Source organism: Canis lupus, chromosome 22, assembly GCF_048164855.1.
Source record: "Canis lupus baileyi chromosome 22, mCanLup2.hap1, whole genome shotgun sequence".
Lineage (NCBI taxonomy): Eukaryota > Metazoa > Chordata > Mammalia > Carnivora > Canidae > Canis > Canis lupus.
Window position 1 is genome coordinate 45678177 of NC_132859.1, and position 19504 is coordinate 45697680.

At 44.3% G+C, this 19504-nt stretch overlaps 1 protein-coding gene across 7 annotated transcripts in view; it reads right to left on the minus strand.

The window, feature by feature from the left end:
- The window catches only part of MLH1 (mutL homolog 1), a 49036-nt gene that overhangs the window by 16056 nt on the left and 13476 nt on the right, over positions 1–19504 (minus strand). For 6 of the 7 annotated variants that reach the window (XM_072793396.1, XM_072793398.1, XM_072793399.1 and 3 more), the window contains exons 9-13: positions 17788–17900; positions 15488–15581; positions 14426–14579; positions 7567–7940; positions 5767–5915 (exon numbers count right to left, since the gene is read on the minus strand). In XM_072793396.1, the coding sequence (XP_072649497.1) occupies positions 5767–5915; positions 7567–7940; positions 14426–14579; positions 15488–15581; positions 17788–17900 (884 nt within the window). Of the gene's footprint in view, positions 1–5766; positions 5916–7566; positions 7941–14425; positions 14580–15249; positions 15267–15487; positions 15582–17787; positions 17901–19504 lie in introns of those variants that run through there. The other variant, XM_072793402.1, reaches the window with a different exon arrangement.

The following is a 19504-nucleotide window of genomic DNA, read 5'->3' on the forward strand; positions in this document are numbered from 1 at the left end:
GTATCTGAGAAGTGATGAAAGACACCAAGCCTCAGTTCCAGGAAGCCCAACAAAACCCACACCTGGCACACAGAAATACTGCATGACACTAAAGAGATCTTAAAAGCACTCTGAGACAAAAGAGGGATTCCCCACAAAGAATAAAATATAAAGCTGACAGCTGGATTTTCAGCAGCAACAGTGGAAGCGAAAAATGATAGAACACCAACTTCGATGTGTTAAGAAAAAGTGACTGTCAATCTGGAATTTTAAACCCAGCAAAAAAACACTTTTCAAAATGAAGATGAATTAGACAAAACAAGTCAGTTGGCCACCCAAGGCCCCACTACAGGATGTGCTTCAGGCAGACCATGAAAGATCTAAAGGAAAGAATTACGAGCTAATAATATTTGCTACGTCCAAACAAACTGAAAGTAACAATGTTTTATGGAACTATTTGATACCCACATGAAAATTACATGAATCTAACACCCTACACCAAAGATGAATTCCAAGAAGACTAGGGATTTACATATAAGCATTTTAGGAGACAATATAAGAATGTGCCTTTAATTATCCCAGAATTAGAAAGCATCTCGTAAATAAGATTTAAAAAGCCAATCTGTAAAGAACAATTCATAAAATCTGCCTATGTTAAATCTAAGAATTTCTGTTCATGAAATGAGTATTTGTTTAAAAAAAGAAGAAAATGGGTAAGTCCTAAACTGGGGGAAGATGTTTTCATGTAACTAATATGGAACATATCTGGAATATATGAAGAACTCCTCAAATCAGTTTGAAAAGACCAAAAACCCAACAGAAAAATGGGCAAAAAACTAGAAGAGACACTTAACAGAAGGAGAAATATCCTTAAATTTATAGTAACCAGGGAGAAGCAAATAAAACCACCATCAGTTACCATGTCACAAACATTAAACTGGTAAAAAAGAATCTGTCAAGATCAAACCCTAGAGAGGAAGGAGAACAAATGCAACTTCTGTATCCTGTTGGTGGGACCAACAATGTGTGTACATTTATCTGACCCCTTTGAAAACCAGTTTATCATTGTATGACCAACCCAGTAGCAGCTCTCCGGAGTATATGCCTACAGCCAAGCTTCCCAATATACACCAGACTCTCACTCCCTCAGGGCCAGGAGCAGGCCAGGGCATGAGGGGGTGGGGATGAGGCAGCATGAGCCCAAACATCCTTCAACAGCAGAATGAACAAACATGCAGTCACTGTCACCAAACGGAATTGATTACACAGAAAAAGCAAACCAGAGCTGTATACAATAAGATGGATGGATCCTAGGAACATAATAATGTGTGTGATATCTATTTATCTATATATCTATATATATCTATAATATCAAAAAAAGCCCATACAGTATGATTCCTTTATGTAAAATTTAAAACTTGCAAACTAAACACATTTTCTAGGGCTACAATATGGGTGCTAAAATGTATTAAAAAGAAAAGAAATAATAATGACAAATTTAAGATAGTGGTTACCTCTAAGGGAGAAGGAAGGGTACAGGTTAGGGAAGAGTACCCAAGAGCTTCAAAGGTGATGAAACCTACAATGCTCTATCTCTTAAACAAGTGTTCATGTTTTTTCTCATGTGGATCCTATGTATATATTCTATAAATTTGATTTTTTATTTACCAATACATTGTGTGTACATATGTATGTAATTAAAAATACCACCACCATAAAGAGGGGTAGGGGAAGAGGGTTTGGAGACCACAGGGAAGAGTCTGGGGACAGCAATAAGCATAAGCAATGTGGTATGCACCACATTTTCACTATACCTTTTTTTAGCTTGGCCACAACAAATGAATTCTTATATTGTTACATTAGTTCTCTAACACTCTGTCCCCCCAACCCCCAATAAAAAGAGGCTTATTTTCTTCATTTTTAGAATGAAGTGTTCCCCTCTGTTCCCACTGGAAACTCAATGTCTCTACAGGATGTACTGTGTAGGCGGAAAATGATTATTTTAAAAGCTGGAGAACATCAAATAATCTTGAATAATGAGGCACTGGAGAAAAGAGAAAGCAGTGTAATCCACTAAAAAAAGGGTCAGAGAGTTTTCCATACAGATTTTTCATGGAACCCTCTGACGCATCCTAGCTACCAAGGTGCAGCTTTGCCAGCCTGGGCAGGGAAGGAATGAGGCATCTGCTGGCCCTGCGTAAGGCTTCCAGAGTTGCTCTTTCATTCAGGCAGGACTTTTCTTCCCTCGGCTTCATGAGGCTACTTGGGCCTCTTCACGATCTCTTATCAGGACCTCAAGGACCTCTATTTCATTCCTCCTCTAAATATCTTCACAGCATTAGAAGTCTGTGGGCATTTCCCTGCCATTGTGCCAGCAGCAAAATGGAACAAGATCCTTCCATGCTTGAAAGCCAAACCACACATCTTGAGTTCTCAGTGGAGGCCCTGGGTCTCAGCCTGTTTTTCTAAGAACTGGCAAGTAAAGCCAAACCCGAAGGAAGCACAACCAGTCCCCCTGAGTTCTTAATACCATGTGCAGAGCAGAAGCTCAGCACCCTGGTGGACCGCCTTACAGAAGTCCCATGTGCATAGCCTCTGGCTGTTGTCTCACAGGATCCAGAAGCCCTCCCAGGCATGTCTCACCCTGGGCTCTGCTGAAGCGGCCTTCCACCTCTGTTACAGAATATCTTTCATTTTACCTTATGTGGGCAGCCAGTTACTTACTAAACACTCCCCACAACACTGTGCTATCCCATACGGCAGGGGTCAAGGCTCATTCACCTCACTTTCTGCCTCAGGGCTTGCACCGTGCCTTTTGTTCAGAGAACATACTTGACAAATGTTTGCCAAGCTGATTTCACGTGCCAAAAGAAATGATCATCTGGGGACAAGCCATACAAGTTCATACAACATACAAGTTCATACAAAAGTATGAACACTGAGACCCAGGACCGTTCTCCAAAGACCAAGGAAATAGAATTGTTGGGTGAAATATTAAACACATTCACATTCAAATGACAGCAAAAACACATTACAACAGTCCTTGTCCTCATTAATTAATAGATCAAAACTATGGAACTAGCAAGTAGATTCAGTCATTACTAATTTGAGATGAGCCTAATTCCATGAACAACTGGGGTACTGGGCAAAAATTAACCTCACTGGTTGACTGAAAGTGACCACTGGGGATGGGGAGATCCAGCAGACTCCAGAGACTGTCTTAGTGTTCAACTCTGACATCCTTCAGAACAAAGATTCACCTCCCATGCTCCTCCTCTCAACCATTTACACACTGCCTCAGGACATACGTTCTGCGTGCACCTGCCAGGCCCTCTGTGGATGCCAGGGGTGAAATGGTGGGCGTGACAGACACGATCCCCGCACAGACAATACATGATCAAATCATCACACAAAGAAGCACAACCAAGAATTCTGGCACAAGGAGAGCGTCCCTGACCTCCTGTGGGGGAGCAGCTGCATCGTTGGTCTGTTAAGGCAAGTGGCCTACTTCACCATATCTGAGCTCCAGGGAAATCCCTATACTGCATTCCCCTCGAGGACCAGGGGCCCTGGGTGTAAATCACACACCAGCGGGCAGGACCCAAGGTAGAGGTCCCCCAACCTGGGACGGAGGTCTGACCTTATGAAGCACACACATGGTAATTCAGGTGCTTATCACAAGGGCCCAGTAGAGGCTATAGCAGTGCTGTCATGTGGGAGGGCAGGAAAATAATGCCCCAAAAAGGTGAATGAATTTCCGACAGGCTAGGGAATGGTGCAGCTGGCAGGAGCTCCCACAGAGCCCTTCCAGCTCACTCCATTTGCATGTGACAGACAGTGCTCCTTCTGTGAGACCCTACACTGGCACATCTGAAACACTGGCTTCAGTTGGCATGATCAAATCGCAAGGTGCACCCGCCCACACAGGCAGCTGGTTTGCTTAGCATCTGAATCCTGGGCCTGCCACCTCGTGTGCAGGCCTTGCCAGTTACCACCCGCCCTCAATGAGGTGTGTCCCCAGGTCAGTTTCTGATTGTTTGGATATTCCAACTCATCTGTCCTCTTTTGTCCTCTCCATTTTCCATTCCATGTCCTCACCTTCAAAACAGGTAACAGCAGCTGCTCTGCCTCTCTCACAAGATGATTCTAGAATTACATGAAACAATGTGTACAAATACACAATTTGGGAACATTTAGATTATCTGAGCCTCAGCAATGGGCTCCAAACCTTATCAAACTTGACACAGATTAGCTTTACACTGCACTGAAAACTGTGCAACTAGTCAGAAATTTTTCAAAATGCTAACTTTAAATAGCCTGCTTTACATAAGGGATACAAACCCTTAAGGAGGACTCAGTAAATGCCAAAGCTGAGGGAAGCTATCAATTGAATCTACTGTGAGTGAGCCTGCTAAATAAATCAAGGAACAGCCAGCCCACTTCTCTTGCATTATTTAAAATGGTTTTAAAAGCTCCCAGCTTGAAAGCCAATAAACAGAAGAGCAACCGGAGCAAATCTTCATGGAAACAAAAATCAGAGGCCACTGGGCAGCTCCTTCAACAACTGGCAAGACCCTGGTCACAGGAAGCTTTTATTCTGCCCACATGCAGACACCTACAGCTCTGCCCACATGCAGACAAAGAAAGGTCCGGAGTGCTGAGAGAAGAGAAAACAAACAAGGAAAGGCAAACTGAGGCCTTGCTGAATGAACTCATCCAAACAAGGGGAGATGGTACAGAGAAAAATGTAAGGTGCCACTGAGCCACGGCAGTGCTTCAGAGGGTGGAGGATTAGTGTGAAAAGTGCTACCCTGCTCCTGGCCACTCGAGACTTTATAAGCTAATCCAGATCGTCATATTTTAAGACACAGCATTAAAACACAACTATTTTACTAAGGAAATGTGCTACAGGTGAAACACAGCAAGGCCATGACTAAGCTGTGTAGACACACGCAGAGCGGCTATCTGGAGCCTGGAGTAGTGCCGTCTACACCTGGAGCATGACTCCTGGACTCACTTGGGGCAGATGGTTCTTGGGCCAAGTTGCTGTTCTACTCCTCAATCCCAGCTCAGTTTGTGCCTGGGACACGACTGGCCCCATTTAATTCCTAAAACCACGTTCTTAGCGAGTTTTGAAGTAACAGGGACCAAAACGCAGCTCTACTTCAGTATTCTAAAAAGCTATTTCTGAGGAAGGTGATCCTGATTTATGACTTTGACTTTGGGATATAAAAATATCTACTGACTTCTTATGCTGTAATAGCTGTTTCACTTATATTTTACCTCTAACCAGCATAATCATCTTCAAGGGTAAAACTAATCCCATTTTACAGATGAGGAAAAACCGAGGCACAGCAATGTTGTTACAAATTTAAGGTCGCACAGCGGAAATGGTAGTGCCAGGATAATCCACTCGAGGCCCTCCAAAGCCTGTGTGCTCTCGAAAGAGCACACCCCACTCAGGCCACAAATCAGAATCTTGTGGGACATCACACTGCTTTAAGATAAAAAACAAACTGAAGATTATTTAAATGAATGCTTTACTCCAGCTAACTAGGATTTAGTGAGAATACTGATTAATTATAATTAAAACCAGAGACTACTTTTTCCCTTCCTAGTTGAAAACCGCCTTTTGGTTGCTGTTGCTGCTGCTGTAGGTGAGAAGAGGGAGGTGTGCTCAGCACGCTGCAGTGGCCACCCTACCATCTACATTTCCTGCATTATCCTAAAACTCCATATTAGCAGTCCAGTCCTCTGGGGCCCTGACAGAGCACAGCATTTACATACTCTCATGTCCCCGCTCGTTAATTTCTTCCTGGAGGCTCAGAACACTGGTGAGGTTGATGATCCTCCGTCGAGGGGTACATGCTGCTGTCATGTCCTTTCGGGAATCATCTTCCACCATTTCTACATCAGAGCTTTCCCGAGGCCTCTTTCTGCAATGAAGATAAGGAGCCCACAGATCATGACTACCCTTTAAAATTGTTTTTTTTTTTAAGTCATCCAAATTTTGTATGTTGCATTTTGAACAGGGAAGAGCTTCTCATGCTGACTCTGCACGTTTGGGGCGGGGGTCCTTGTGCAGGCAGTAGACTAGCAAGATCAATCTGTTCTCTGGCACACTGCATAGCAGAGGATCCTGAGTCCCCCCGGCTGCAGCCAGCCACTGTGCACAGCAGGACACCAGAGTCACTCGCCTGTGGAGCTGCAGGGCCTTGGGCATATGTGCCTACCTTGCTGAGTCTCACCCGTTCAGTACCCCCCTCAGACTGTGACAGCACCAGCTCCAGGCAGCCATGCACCAGACAGACAAGGTGATGGTCCTCACCATGCTCACTTTCTAGCTGGGGAGTCAGACAGCCACAGAAAAAGATCATTTGAAGTGGAAGAAAAAGCTAAGAAGAAAAGTAAACAAAGTAACAGGATGATGGGGCAGTGAGAGGGCCTCTGGTAAGAGGCGACACTGAGTGGAGGCCTGAGCAACAAGAAGGCAGAGTCTTCCTAGACCCAGAGCACAGGGACAGCAAAGGAGGGAAGCTCAGGCAGTTGGCGTCAGCCACAAAACAGTGTGGCCAGAGTGGGCCTCGGGAGAGGAACCAAATGGGAGGAAGGGTGGGTGCACCCTAATAAACGCAAGGGGAAGCATTGGTTTTCAGCTAAGGAGTGATACATTCTCATTTCTGGTTGCAGAGATTTCTTTTGACTGCTGTGTGGTAAAGAGCTGGTGGTGTTACTTCCCCTGGTGACAGAGAGACACATAACCCTGCCCTGCAGAGTGGCTAAGAGCATGAAATGGGATAATGTATGTAAAGTATCCAGCACGTCGTGGGTTACCCACAAGTGGCAGCACCCTTTCTTACTCCCTGGAAACATCCCAACAAGTCGTCTTGCTAGACTGGCTTGGCAACGAGGAAACTGGAGTCAAGTAACTCGTCCCACTCCTCCGAATTCCAGCAGCCACTCAGCACCAGGGTTTCAGTGGCAGGCCGCTACACAGATGCTCGCCTACAGCAGGCGTCTTCATCCTGAGCCTGCTGGGGATGGAGCGTCTGCCTGGGGCCTGGGCTCGGCGATGTGCCCAAGGAGTCTGAGGAGCATGTGAAGCACGTCCTGGGAGCACAGGTGAAGGACAGCCACTATTGCCATCCACCCTTTTCCCACTCTTACCACCAGCCCGTGGGCTTCGGGGTCTTCATAATTTGAACTGAGAAAATGCATTTTTCCTGAGAGGAGTTGAAGCAGTTTTGAGTGGAATAAGGGAGAATCTTCTGGATATTTTAGGGTTCTTTCTAGCCACCTCTGCTATTGAGACTTTATCAAAATCCAGGAACTAAAAATAAAGGATAAATCTTATTCTTTTTTCTGGTGTGTGTTTAATTCATGCTTGGAGCCATGGACATTTAAGATATCTCAAAAGCCACTGAGTGGGGGCTGCTCAAGTCATGATCAAAGGCAAAGAATATCTCATTGGAGGCAGAGAGTGGGTCAGGCAGAGAGAAGCTGCAGGTGGTTCATGCCCAGTCAAGCCAGAAGGTGGTTTCAGGAAGAAATAGCAGAGACAAGCTGCACTCCTCCCGAAGTCCATACCTGGGGTTGCCTGGGCTGGAAGGGGGCCCTTTCTTCTCTGATGTTTCCGAAGTCCCCTCTGTTGTCTCCTCCTCCATGCCCTGATTTGTGGCAGCCACTTGATCAGGCTCTGGGAGTTCAAACATTTCCTCATCTTGCTGCCCAGTCCTGCCACTGGAAACATCGGTCCTGTCTTCTGGGACAACAGCCTGCAGCTGACTGGACAGAGCCTTGCTCATGGGCTGCAGAAAGGCATCGAGCTTCTGTTCTCGTGAATCTGTGCGGACCATCTGGTGGGCATAGACCTTGTCGCCACTTCCAGTAGATGAGGGGGTCGCACCCGTTGTGGATTTAACCACCTCTCCAGAGGGGCCAGCAAGACCTGGTAGTAAAGTCTGTGTCAAAAAAGAAGGTAGTAGGTTAAAAAACTTTTTTAAGTAAATGTTTTCTAGCCGCTGTGATTTTTCAAGCTCAATGGCATTTATGTAACATATGACTCATTTATGTTTGATATTGAACCCTTTCTACATTCTGTCCTATACATTTCAATGAAGTAGAGTCAATCTGAAAAAAACAAAACAAAACAAAACAAAACACCCACACACACAAAAAAGGAGACAGTGGCATGATTCAGAATATGAAGTAAATATGTCTAGGTTCCAGGGTTACCTGGCTGGCTCAGTCAGTAGAGCATGCAACTCTTGATCTGGGGTTTTAAGTTCGAGCCCCAAGTTGCGTGTAGAGTTGGGTTAAAAAAAATAAAATTTAAAAAAAAAAAAAAAAAGAGAGAAGAAAGACGTCCAGGTCCCAAAGTGAAGCAGAACTAGAGAGCTAGAAGCAGGTATAATCATTATAGAAATATTATTATAGAAGCAATTCAGACCAAAACTTGAAGTTTTAAAAGATACACCAGTAAAAATATAAAAATTCAGCAAAATGCTCATAATTTTTAAAATTCATTTGAAATAGGGAATATTAATGTGAAGTTCTCATATTTTTGTCTGGAGAGATTTTCGTTTTTTTATTATAGTAAAATATACATTCAATTTATTATTTAACCATTTTTAAGTGTACAACTCTGTGGCATTAAGTACATTACATCATTGTGTGACCATCACCACCATCTAACTCTAGTTTTCACCCTCACAGCCTGAAACTTTGTACCCATGAAACAGTAACTCACCATTCTCCCTCCCTACCAGCTCCTGGCGGCTACTCTTTTGTCTCTTTTTAAAGATACATATTTCCTAGCTCTGTCCACTGGAAAGGCCGAAAGCCAATGACCATCCAGCAGCAATAAGGACCCTCTGATCCATAACTATAGTCTCTAAACATCATCCCCACTAAAACAAACCAGAGTTCCTTGGAGAAATGGCCAATTCCAGGACTTGGGAATGGGAAAGTACAGAGTGAGCATACAATATCTTTTCTTGTCAGAAATAAAGAAACCATCAAAGACTAATAGAATTGGGTCAAAAGGACAAGAGCACCAGTTTGAAGGGGATTTTGTTGGTCTGAGATGGGGTGATTTGAGGATCCAAAAGAAAAATGACTATAAAATTAAACGATATTGCTTTGTTAACAGCTATGTTAAAATATCAAGGGAAAAGAAAAAAATAGGGAGAGGCAAAGAGAAAGAAAGAGGACAAAGTCATTAAACATCATTGGAGGGGCACCTGGGTGGCTCAGTGGTTGAGCGTCTGCCTTGGGCTCAGGTTGTGATCCTGGGGTCCTGGGACTGAGTCCCACATTGGGCTCCCCACAGGGAGACTGCTTCTCCCTCTGCCTATGCCTCCGCCTCTCTCTCTGTGTCTCTCATGAATGAATGAATGAATGAATGAATGAATGAATGAATAAATAAATAAATAAATAAATAAATAAATAAATAAATAAAATCTTCAAAAAAAAATCACTGGAGATCATCAGGACATGAATTCATTCCTTTGCAAACTGATAATTAAAGGGGCAGAACTCAGCATTTACTCTTACTTTCTACTATGAACTGTGTTTCAGGATAACTAAAAAGCTCTAACAAATGAGGGAAAGTTATTGTATACAGAAGAATTACAGTTAGTTAAAACACAGAAAATAAAATCAGAAAATCATAATCTTGAAATCCTCGTGAAATAAGTGATTCAGGTAATGGTCATCAATGAATGGTGAAATCATTAAACTAAATATTCCTGGGGAACTTGAGGAAGAAGAAACAGGCGGTCACCAGTTGAACCCACTGAGGAGTCTTATCACCAAAATGACATAACAAGTCAGGATGCGCCTCCTGCTGGGGTGTGGCAGAAAATACAAGACATCATCTATCAAGAATTCTCATACAGAAATTATTTTTTAAATCTGAATGTAATCATGCCGGTTTATAGGAATTCCTAGTTTACAGGAAATGTGGAGGATTAGAACAAGTTCAATGACACTAATGATAAGTAATCAAACAGAGATGTGCATTATTCTACAGAAAGCCTTCAGAATAAGCCAATAGGAACAACAACAAAAATGTACAGGGACTTCTCTGGTTTCAAAGAGACTTAAGAGAGATTTAAAAGACAACAATAAATTATAAGAGTGGAACTTAACTGGATATGGATTTGAATAAAATTACTTTATAAAAGGATCATTTTTGGACAATGGGGACATTTGAATATGGACTAGAAATTAAATATTACTATGAGTTTTATTATGTATAAAAAAGGACATTGTGATTATTATAAGGGAAAATATTTTAATAATTTATTTTTAAAAAAGTCTTATGTACTTATTCGTGAGAGATACAGAGAGAGAGAGAGACAGACCAGGCAGAGGGAGAAGCAGGCTCCCTGCAGGGAGTCCGATGTGGGACTTGATCCCAGGACCCCAGGATCATGACCTGAGCCAAAGGCAGATGCTCTACCACTGAGCCACCCAGGTGCCCCAGGAAACAATATTTAAAAACACATAATAAAATACTAGGGAAAAGAGTAAATCCCTGAAATGTGCTTTAAAATATTCTTTTCCCTTGGGGCACCTGGGTGGCACAATTGGTTAAGCATCTGACTCTTGGTTTCAGCTCAGGTCATGATCTCAGGGTTGTGAGATTGAGCCCCACATCAGGTTCCATGCTCAGTGCAGAGTCCACTTAAAGACTCTCTCCCTCTCCCTGCTTCTTCTGTGTGTGCTCTCTCACTCTCTCTAAAATAAATAAATATTTTAAAAAAATACTCTTTCCCCCACCACCAAATGAGAAAGGGAAAGAGAAAACAAATATGGCAAAACGAGGATGGTTGTTGAAGCTGAGTGACAGGTACATGGATTATTTGTGTAATATCTACTCTTATGTGTACTTAGGAATATTCAATAATGAGCTAAGTAATAACAAGTTAAATAAGGTAGCAACTCTGCTCAAAAAGGAAAAACCTTCCTTCATAGACAACATAAACACCCTTGTAGCATACATAGGCAAATGAAGTGAATATAGTTGACCTTAGAACAAAGCAGATCTGAACACTGTGGGTCCACCTACATGCTGATTTTTTTATAGTACAGGACTGTAAATGTATTTTCTTTTCCTTATGATTTTCTTAATAACATTTTTCTACCTTACTTATTGTAAAAATACTTTATATAACACATGCAAAATATGCATTAATCGACTGTTTATGTTGTCAAAAAAGCTTCTGGTCAACAGTGGGTTAACAGGAATTAAACTTTTTGAAGAGTCAGATTTTTGACTGCCCAGGGGTCAGAGCTCCAACCCCCATGCTGTTAAAGAGTCAACTGTTTTGTTTCATTTGGCTATGCAATGGCCAAACCAGCAGAAATTAACATAACTACTTGCAGTAATTTTAAAGTGCAAAAAGTGAAACATTTTGTCCAATATGATGGAGATGCAACAAAACCCAAGAGCTCCCAGGCTTCCTAATTTCCATACCAAATAGTTTCACTACAAACCAGGGCTATGCTGTACACCCTGGGCAATGCTGTGCAAGGTGTAGCTGGAGAGTGGGAGAGAAGGTATTCTGATGCCCCCAGAGGAATGTGGACCCCACTACCCACAACAATGTGCCAAGGTTTTTGCTGCTTCACCAACACAGGCAGGCTGTCAGATCCAGAAATCCACTTTCCTTCTGAAGACACACTGGTCAGTAATATGCAGAATTCTATAGGAAAAGACTACTATTTATTCAAGCTAACTAAATGAATCTGACTCATGCAAAATAAGACAAGGAGGAAGACAAGATGTTCTTTCCCCAGTGTAGCCAGGACCTCTGGCAAATGTCTTTCTTTTGACCTCAGCTAGGACAGAGCAAGGGACAACCACTCGGGCCCAGACAACATGCTCTTCATTTTCATCTCATTCTTTGAGCCTGTCTTCTGCTCCCTGCCAGCCAAACCCTTTCCAGGTCCTGGCAATTCCAGATCTTCCACCGTCTGTGAGTGGAGCTACTTCCTCTGCCCAGGCCCCTCATTGCTTCTCCCAAATAACTGCAGGCCTCCACTGTGCCCCTCTGCAATCCTCTCCCTTTGCAACCACAGGATTTTTCAGAAAATGCACACTGGATCTCGTCAATTCCCATTGAGCCAAAGCAGAAACTCTTTAACATACTGACCAAAACGTCTACCACCAGGGACCTCTACAGCCTCCTCTCTCCAGGGCCAGCTCCCCAGCAGGCCCACACTCAGATCTCCCCCTGGCTGCACATGACAACACCTGGGAAAATTGTAAAACTACTGGTACTCCCTCTTATGCCCCACCTGAGACTGACTTCTTGGTCTGGAGAAGGCCCAGGCAAGAGTGCTATTTCCCAGGGAATTCTGATGGCAGCCAGGGTGATATTGGATCCACCACGTGGAACTTTCAGACCCTCATGCACACGTCCTCTGACCTCCCCCAACCCCTCAGGCATTTTCCTCACCAATACCTCAGCCACAAATCCTGTTTCCATGCCTCGTCCCCTTTGTCCATCTCATTTCTACCCAGCCCTGGGGTCCCAGCCTCTGCGTCCCTTCCCTCCCTTCCCTGATTACTCTTACACCCTCCCAAGTCCCTCTTTTCTTTTTCTTTTTCTTTTTAAGATTTTATTTATCTATTTGGTAGTAAGCAAGAGCACATGCAGGGGGAGTGGCAGGCAGAAGGAGGGGAGAGAAGCAGTTTCCCCACTGAGTGGAGGAGTCCGATGCGGGGCTCCATGCCAGGACCCTGGGATCATGAACTGAGCCAAAGGCAGATGCTCAACCAACTGAGCCACCCAGGAGTCCCCAGAGTCCCTCTTTTCCTCTCTCTCATGGGATATATTCTCCAGGAGACCAGGAGGGCCTCCATGAAGGCAGGAACCAGCAGTGGTGGGTTCCCAGGCAGTCAAGAGCCGCTTGCCCACACAGGACTCTCAGTGCATGTTTACAAGGGAGACAGAAGATGAGATGCAGCAACAAGTATAAACCAACTACCAGTGACTGAGCACTCTCTATGTATCACACATTGCTGAGAGCTGTACCCACCGTGTCAGGTCCAGCTCCCCTACAGCGCATGTGTCCTCATTTCAACAACAGCACTAAAGGATGTGCATACCTATTACCTATACAAGACATAGGGCTCATGTGGCATCAGGGGCCCACCACCCTGTGCCCAGGGAGAACTTCCTTCTGCCCACCTGCCACATATGCCCTTCAGATGGCATCAGTAGCAGCGTGAGTGTACTCATTGCCCAATCCTCTGCTTGGGCTCCAGCAGTGGTGGAGCTGCTCTAACTGCATTTACTCTCACTGCTTACTGCCCATGCCACCTCCCAGGTAGGTGTGTTCTGTGAAGTTTCCTAAGGGAAGCATTCACTGGCTTGGTAAATCAAAGCAGGCTCACAGAAGCCCATTCTCTCTGCTTGCAGGACCTGGTGCAACTAATGGGGAAATGTTTCTGTTTTTCTTTTTTTTTAAGAGTAGAAGAGAAAGGCGGGGAGGGGCACAGAGAGAGAGAGAGAGACAGAATCTTCAACAGGCTCCCCACCCAGTGTAGAGCCTGACATGGGGCTCAATCCCACAACCCTGAGATCATGACCTTAGCTGAAATCCAGTCAGATGCTTAACTGACCAAGCCACTCAGGCGCATTACTTCTCCCTCTTTTTGGGAGGGGGGCAGGTGGGAATGTTTCCGTTTCTGTAGTTCTGGGGTTTGTGGTGCTTCTGAACACACCCTCACCCTGTGCGGCCTAGAATCCCATCATGTCAGAACTGGGATGGGACACTGGAGATCATATTATCCACACATCTATTTTATAGATGGGAAAACTGAGGCCCCAGAGAGCTGGGAGTAGTAGCTCAGAATCATAAGCACTTAGAACCTGGGGAATTCTAATAAGGTAAATGGTGCCAGGCCCTGCATTAGACACTTCACCTACTGCTTATAACCACATTCAGATGTGAGGGTGACCAGTTTGGTCCTCACTAAGGGAGACCAGGGAAGGTTAATAGTCACATGGCACTAACCCAGGCCTGTCTGAAACTAAAGGTCCTGCTCCTCCCACTGTCCCCCTACCTCTCATGGACCTGGCCCCCTCCACTCTGCCCTGTAAGTGTGGGATCAGCCTCCTCCTGAATACTCTCAGGGAAAAAGAGTACATGGGAGAGGTGCCCTATGCTGTTTCAGACAGCTTGCTTTTCTGAGAAGTCAGCCTAAGGTTCTAGACAGAGACTGAATCATGACCAGGCCCAGGGATAACATAATACTTTCACAGTCAGGTTCAAAAAAGGAAATGTTACTAAAGAAAAACTATCCTGGTAATCCTTGGAAAGACAGTCCTAAAGCAACAAGCCAAAATCTGGGCTCTCATGTCAGATGGGCCTCATTTTCAGGCAGTGGGTGAAAGCACCAGAACAAGAGCTGGACAAAGAGCGCCCTCACCTGGGTGAAGTACATCCTGGAGGAGTTGGAGCCCAAGAGCTTGCTCTCGATGTGCTGCTGCACCCGCTCCAGGATGCTGTCCTCGTGCAGGAAGTGAACTTCGTGCTTTGTGGGATGTACATTGACGTCCACGTTCTGGGGGCTGATCTCTAAACTGGCAGGGATAAAAGTAAGCAATTACGTCTTACATCCGGTGGTGGGGAATGGGGAAGACAACTCTCATACGATATACACGGTGACCAGCAGGCTTGGGAAAGCGAGACAACACAGTGGTCGAACCTCAGGGTCAAGTCTGAGCGACCTGGATTCTGAAGCTGTGCAGCCTTGAGGCAGTGACAGCACCCCTTTTTGCCCCAGTCTCCTTGTCTATAAAGGGGACATAACAAATGGTGGGGCTGAAATTCACACAGAGCACTCTGCAGATACTTGGTACATTGTACATCAGTTGTTACCATCATTCCAGAACTCATGGTATTTCTTACTATGTGACCTGGGGCAAGTCACTTAACACCTCTGGATGGGTTTTCTCATCTGTAACCATGAACTTGTCCCTTACTTACTTGTCAGTATTGAGGATCAAAGCAAGAATGCATGTGAGAGAATGCTCTATCATCAAAATGTAATAAAAAAAAGTCAGTTTAGAGGCCGTGCCAGCTATCACCTTATTGCCTCAGCTCCATATCCATCTTTCATTGCTTGCTCTGTGCCCACAATGTGAATCCCTGTCAGTACAAGGCACTAGAGGGCCTGTGGAGGAGGAAGGAGTTTCTCTGCCAGGTAGGGTGAAGTTTCTGATTGGTTCAGGAACAAGATCCATTATTCACCTTTGCTTCACTAACACGGTGGCTGGCACATGGGAGGCCTTCAGTCAGACTCTCCTGCATCAGTAAATGAAGGAAAACTGTTCCCTTCACCTGTGAGAAAGGACAGAACATCCTTTTGCCAATGGTGGATGGGATTCACTCTGATGGAGCTATTAGCAAGCCCATCTCTTTCAAAGAGGGCAGCTGGACAGAATTTACTCCTTGTGAGTCTCGGGTGAGGAGCCGGGCGCTGCATTACCTGAGGTACAGGAAAGGGTGTGTGTTCTTGGGCAAATATGCTGCATATACTGTTTCAATGGCTTTTCTTAAGGAAGTTGACTCTACCAGACGATCTAGAAAATAAAAGGTGAGTAACCAGCTCAAAACTGTCCTGACAGGAGAGGTACGAGGTACACATTCATACCATGCCATGAAATCACTCAGGAAAAACACTTCTAGAGTGACATCTGCAGCAGACCCCAGGGAAGAGAGGCCTTCCATGTGTTGCTACTCATCAGCATCTCACCCCGGTCTTCGAGCTGTCTCCTCTCAGTCAAGTCACAGAAACAAGGGAAGACAGTTAAGTTCTACCTCCCGGCTGCCCTTCCCTCAATCTGCCTGGGAGGACTACCTTTGCCCTTGTTGGGCACAGCAGGCAGCATCCATCAGCTCTCAAACTTTTCCTGCTACACATATGTACTGGCTGCCTAGCACATATGCCATGGGCTGGGAGACAATACATTGGTGACTACATGAACTCCAGTTCCAAGTGGTAAACCACACGAGAGATGTGTGCTAAGTAATGGGGGGATGAGGCAACCAACTCTGCCCAGGGCAGGTGGGGTGGGGTCCAACAGTGGGGTATCCCAACTGAGTTATGATGTAAGAAACAGTTTTCTAGGCAGTACTGAAAGGCAGTACAAATATCTGAATGTATGTTTAAGGTGATTTAGGAAATGACACAGAGTTGAAGGGGATGGAAAACACTAAAAGCTGGGAGAGGTAAGACAAAAAAAATCAGAGGAAAATGTATTTTCTGAAAACATAGTCCTCCTTTCTCCCCAGACAGATGACCTGCTGGTGATCTATTCTCCTGGGATGGTGTAGCCAAGGATATGTCCCATGGTTTTATTTCCAATAGGAAGAGAGGCTGTGATCTTATCAATGAGGAGACCATTATTTTCTGAGTCCTCACCGACTCCACAGCCCCTCAACAAAGTTGCTATATGTGGTAACACATGCCCTGAGCACACAGGCCTTGAGCAGATGTGGGCACCTGACAAGGGGATGGCCAGAGCCCTTCTGCTGTGATTTCTGGACTGGAGACACGCCGAAACAATGTTCCTTTTTCCACTGCCTGAGTGAGAGCACATGGCATGTGCTCTAAGAGTCTGACCTCTCTGCTATAGGGAACTTCGTATGGTGACCAGACTAGCTAACGCTGATGCAGGACTCACCAGCAGCATGGACATGGGCCCCCCACATGGCACTTACACCGATTTCTGCTTGTCTATTCTGTAGCCAACAGATGTGTCACAAAGCAGTGTTCTTCATGGTTAGAAAAACAAATGAAAAACATTTCTAAGCCTTGATTAAAGCAAGCTTTATTATAGATTAGGCTAAAGTCTTTCTTAATGAAGTAGGAAAAAACCATACTAATATAGACCAGTTTAACAGAATGTGTCTATATTGACTCCCTCTTCCCTGTTTCTATATGGCTTTGAAAACTGCTGTAAAACATGTATAATCTGGGACACTTCTAGATGGTTATTATTATAAATGGAACAGGGGAATACACCATTTTCAACAGTAAGCAAACAAAACTATACAATGAGTTGTTTTGAACAATAAAGGTAAAGGATATATATGATAAAAATGTAAGCACTGAACAAACGGTAAGATACAGGATGCATTTCTGGCTGGGAAATTAAAAACTGAATCAGATCCATTTGTGGCTCCCCGTCACAGTCTCTCAAAACCATATAATATGCAATTAAGTAAAAAGAAACAGAATGCAAAATAGTATTTACTCAACAAGTAGCAATCATGTAAACAATATGCCCACAGAGAGATAAAGACTGGAGAGGAATCTGACAAAAATTCAAATCCATTTAGTTAATTTCCTCCCTGATTTCCAGTACCACTCATTATACCATAAATAACCCATTTTTTAAAAAGAAAAATTCCCAAGGGGTTAACATTCCGTTTCTTTACTGATGACAGTGCCTAAACCCAAGGTACCCCCTCCCTGTGTCCTGCTGTGCAGTTCAAAGCCTGGCCTGCTGTAAGGCTCTGATGCCAGCAGGGGAGGAAGCTGGTCAGGCTCAGAGATGCTCTCTTCCAGAGGCAACAACCACACACTGCAATAGTCAGCCAGCAATGAGCACAAATCAGAGGGCTGAGTAGATTTAGGCTAGAAATTATAAATGCTTCCTAACCAAGCTACACTTCAGCATGAGGGTTTCCTGCATGTAATCAAACCTATGGATTCGGAATTTTTCCACAGGCCCATAAAATTTCCTGTGGACAGACTTCCACATATGGTTATTTTTCACTTACGGTTGATGAAGAGTAAGAAGATGCACTTCTTCACTGAGTAATTTGCATTGGATATGTAGCCATTCATTTTGAAGGCTAGGGTTTTATCCTCACACCCAACTTCTATCAGTTCTCTGGTTGAAAAAGAAAAATTTTGAAGGTCTTGAAAATAATGGAAAATTCAAACAGCATAAAGAATGAAAGTTGGAAAAATCAGGGTTCCTTCATAAACTAATAGTGCCAAATAAGGACTCCCGAGACTGGCTTTGTTGAGTCCTCTGGGCCCACCCACCTATCCATCCATCCATCTGTCTGTCCCTCCATCTACCCACCTACTCACCTCATCACTGTTCTCAAGTACTTCCGTTCTGTGCCAAGCACTGCTCTGACTACTGGGACATAATGACAAGTCCAAGCTCTGAGACCTTATTTTGCTGAGACCTTTATGGATCTTAGTAAACCCCAAAGATGAAATTCCAGAAGGGCTCATTTCTACTGAATCCCTTACTATATGAACAGCACCACACTGGGGCTCTAGTGTGGTGTCCTCAGGGCTGTGCTTATGGGGAGGTGAGGTTAATGGATGAAAGGTAGTCCTCATATAAGCCACACTCACCTCTGCCTGAGGATCTTCACAAGTGCTGTCCCTCTGCCTGGAAAGCTCCTACTGATAGCTAGTTAATTCCTCCTTATCCCTCCTATGTCTGGGCTTACTCCTTCAAAGAACTTTCTCTGACTATCCCTTCTCCCTGACCCTGAGAGATTCTCCCGTTGTGCCTTATATTTTTCCTTTGAGACACCTAGCACAATCACTAATGAATGGCATAATAATTACTTCATGTGTCTTTCCAACTGGATATGAGTCCTCTGAGGGCAAGAAGCATTTCTGCTTTATGCCCTACTATATTTCTCAGCACAGCACCTAATAAACAGTAGTCATTCATGAAGCATTTGCTGAATGTACAGTAAAAGCTGTCAAGTAATAATGTGTACTCTGAGTCTCTGAGAAGAAAATACAGCTTGCGGTGTTTCTCACACACAATACACCAGCAAAGCCTTTCTTCCCAAAACTGTCTCAAGAGGCTGGTGTTCTGGAAATATCCTTTGGGAACTGCTGCTCTGGGCAATTTCTAATCTCTTATTGTCCCTAGGAATTTCATAACGACTAGTTCTGAGTCTTTAAAGAATAAAGAAAGCTCGTACAGTTTTCCTTGTACAATAGTGTGCTCTCCCTGCTCTGGGAACACATTTTGAAAAACTTCATTAACAATTAATAAAGAAAAGGGTAACTAAAAGCAAATAGACTGTTCCCTAGTCAGGAATTTGGTTCTGCTCAAAGAAATGAGTAAATTACCCTCTGAAGTACAAAACTGGGCTCTAGGACTACTGCTGCTTCTAAGATTTTTGGGAAAAGTGAAGCCAGGGGCTGCCTTCTCCATCTGCATGTACCCTACATCCACACCATCATGCCATGCCTGGCACACGGAGAGCCCTTAGTATTTTCCCCTTCAGATTATGACAGGGGCATTTTGGGCTCTGCGGAGTCCTGAGATTGAGCCAGTGTTCGGTGGTAGAAATTGTGGCTTTTGCTTGCATGAGGAGTGCTGTCAGGAGTCTATACTGCAAGTTCCCCAATGTTTTCCTTGATGATGAAGATTTGGTAACAACTTGCCACCAGATGGGAAGTCCTTAAGGGCAGGAATAGTTTATTTGTCTTTGCATCCTTAACTTCTGGCAC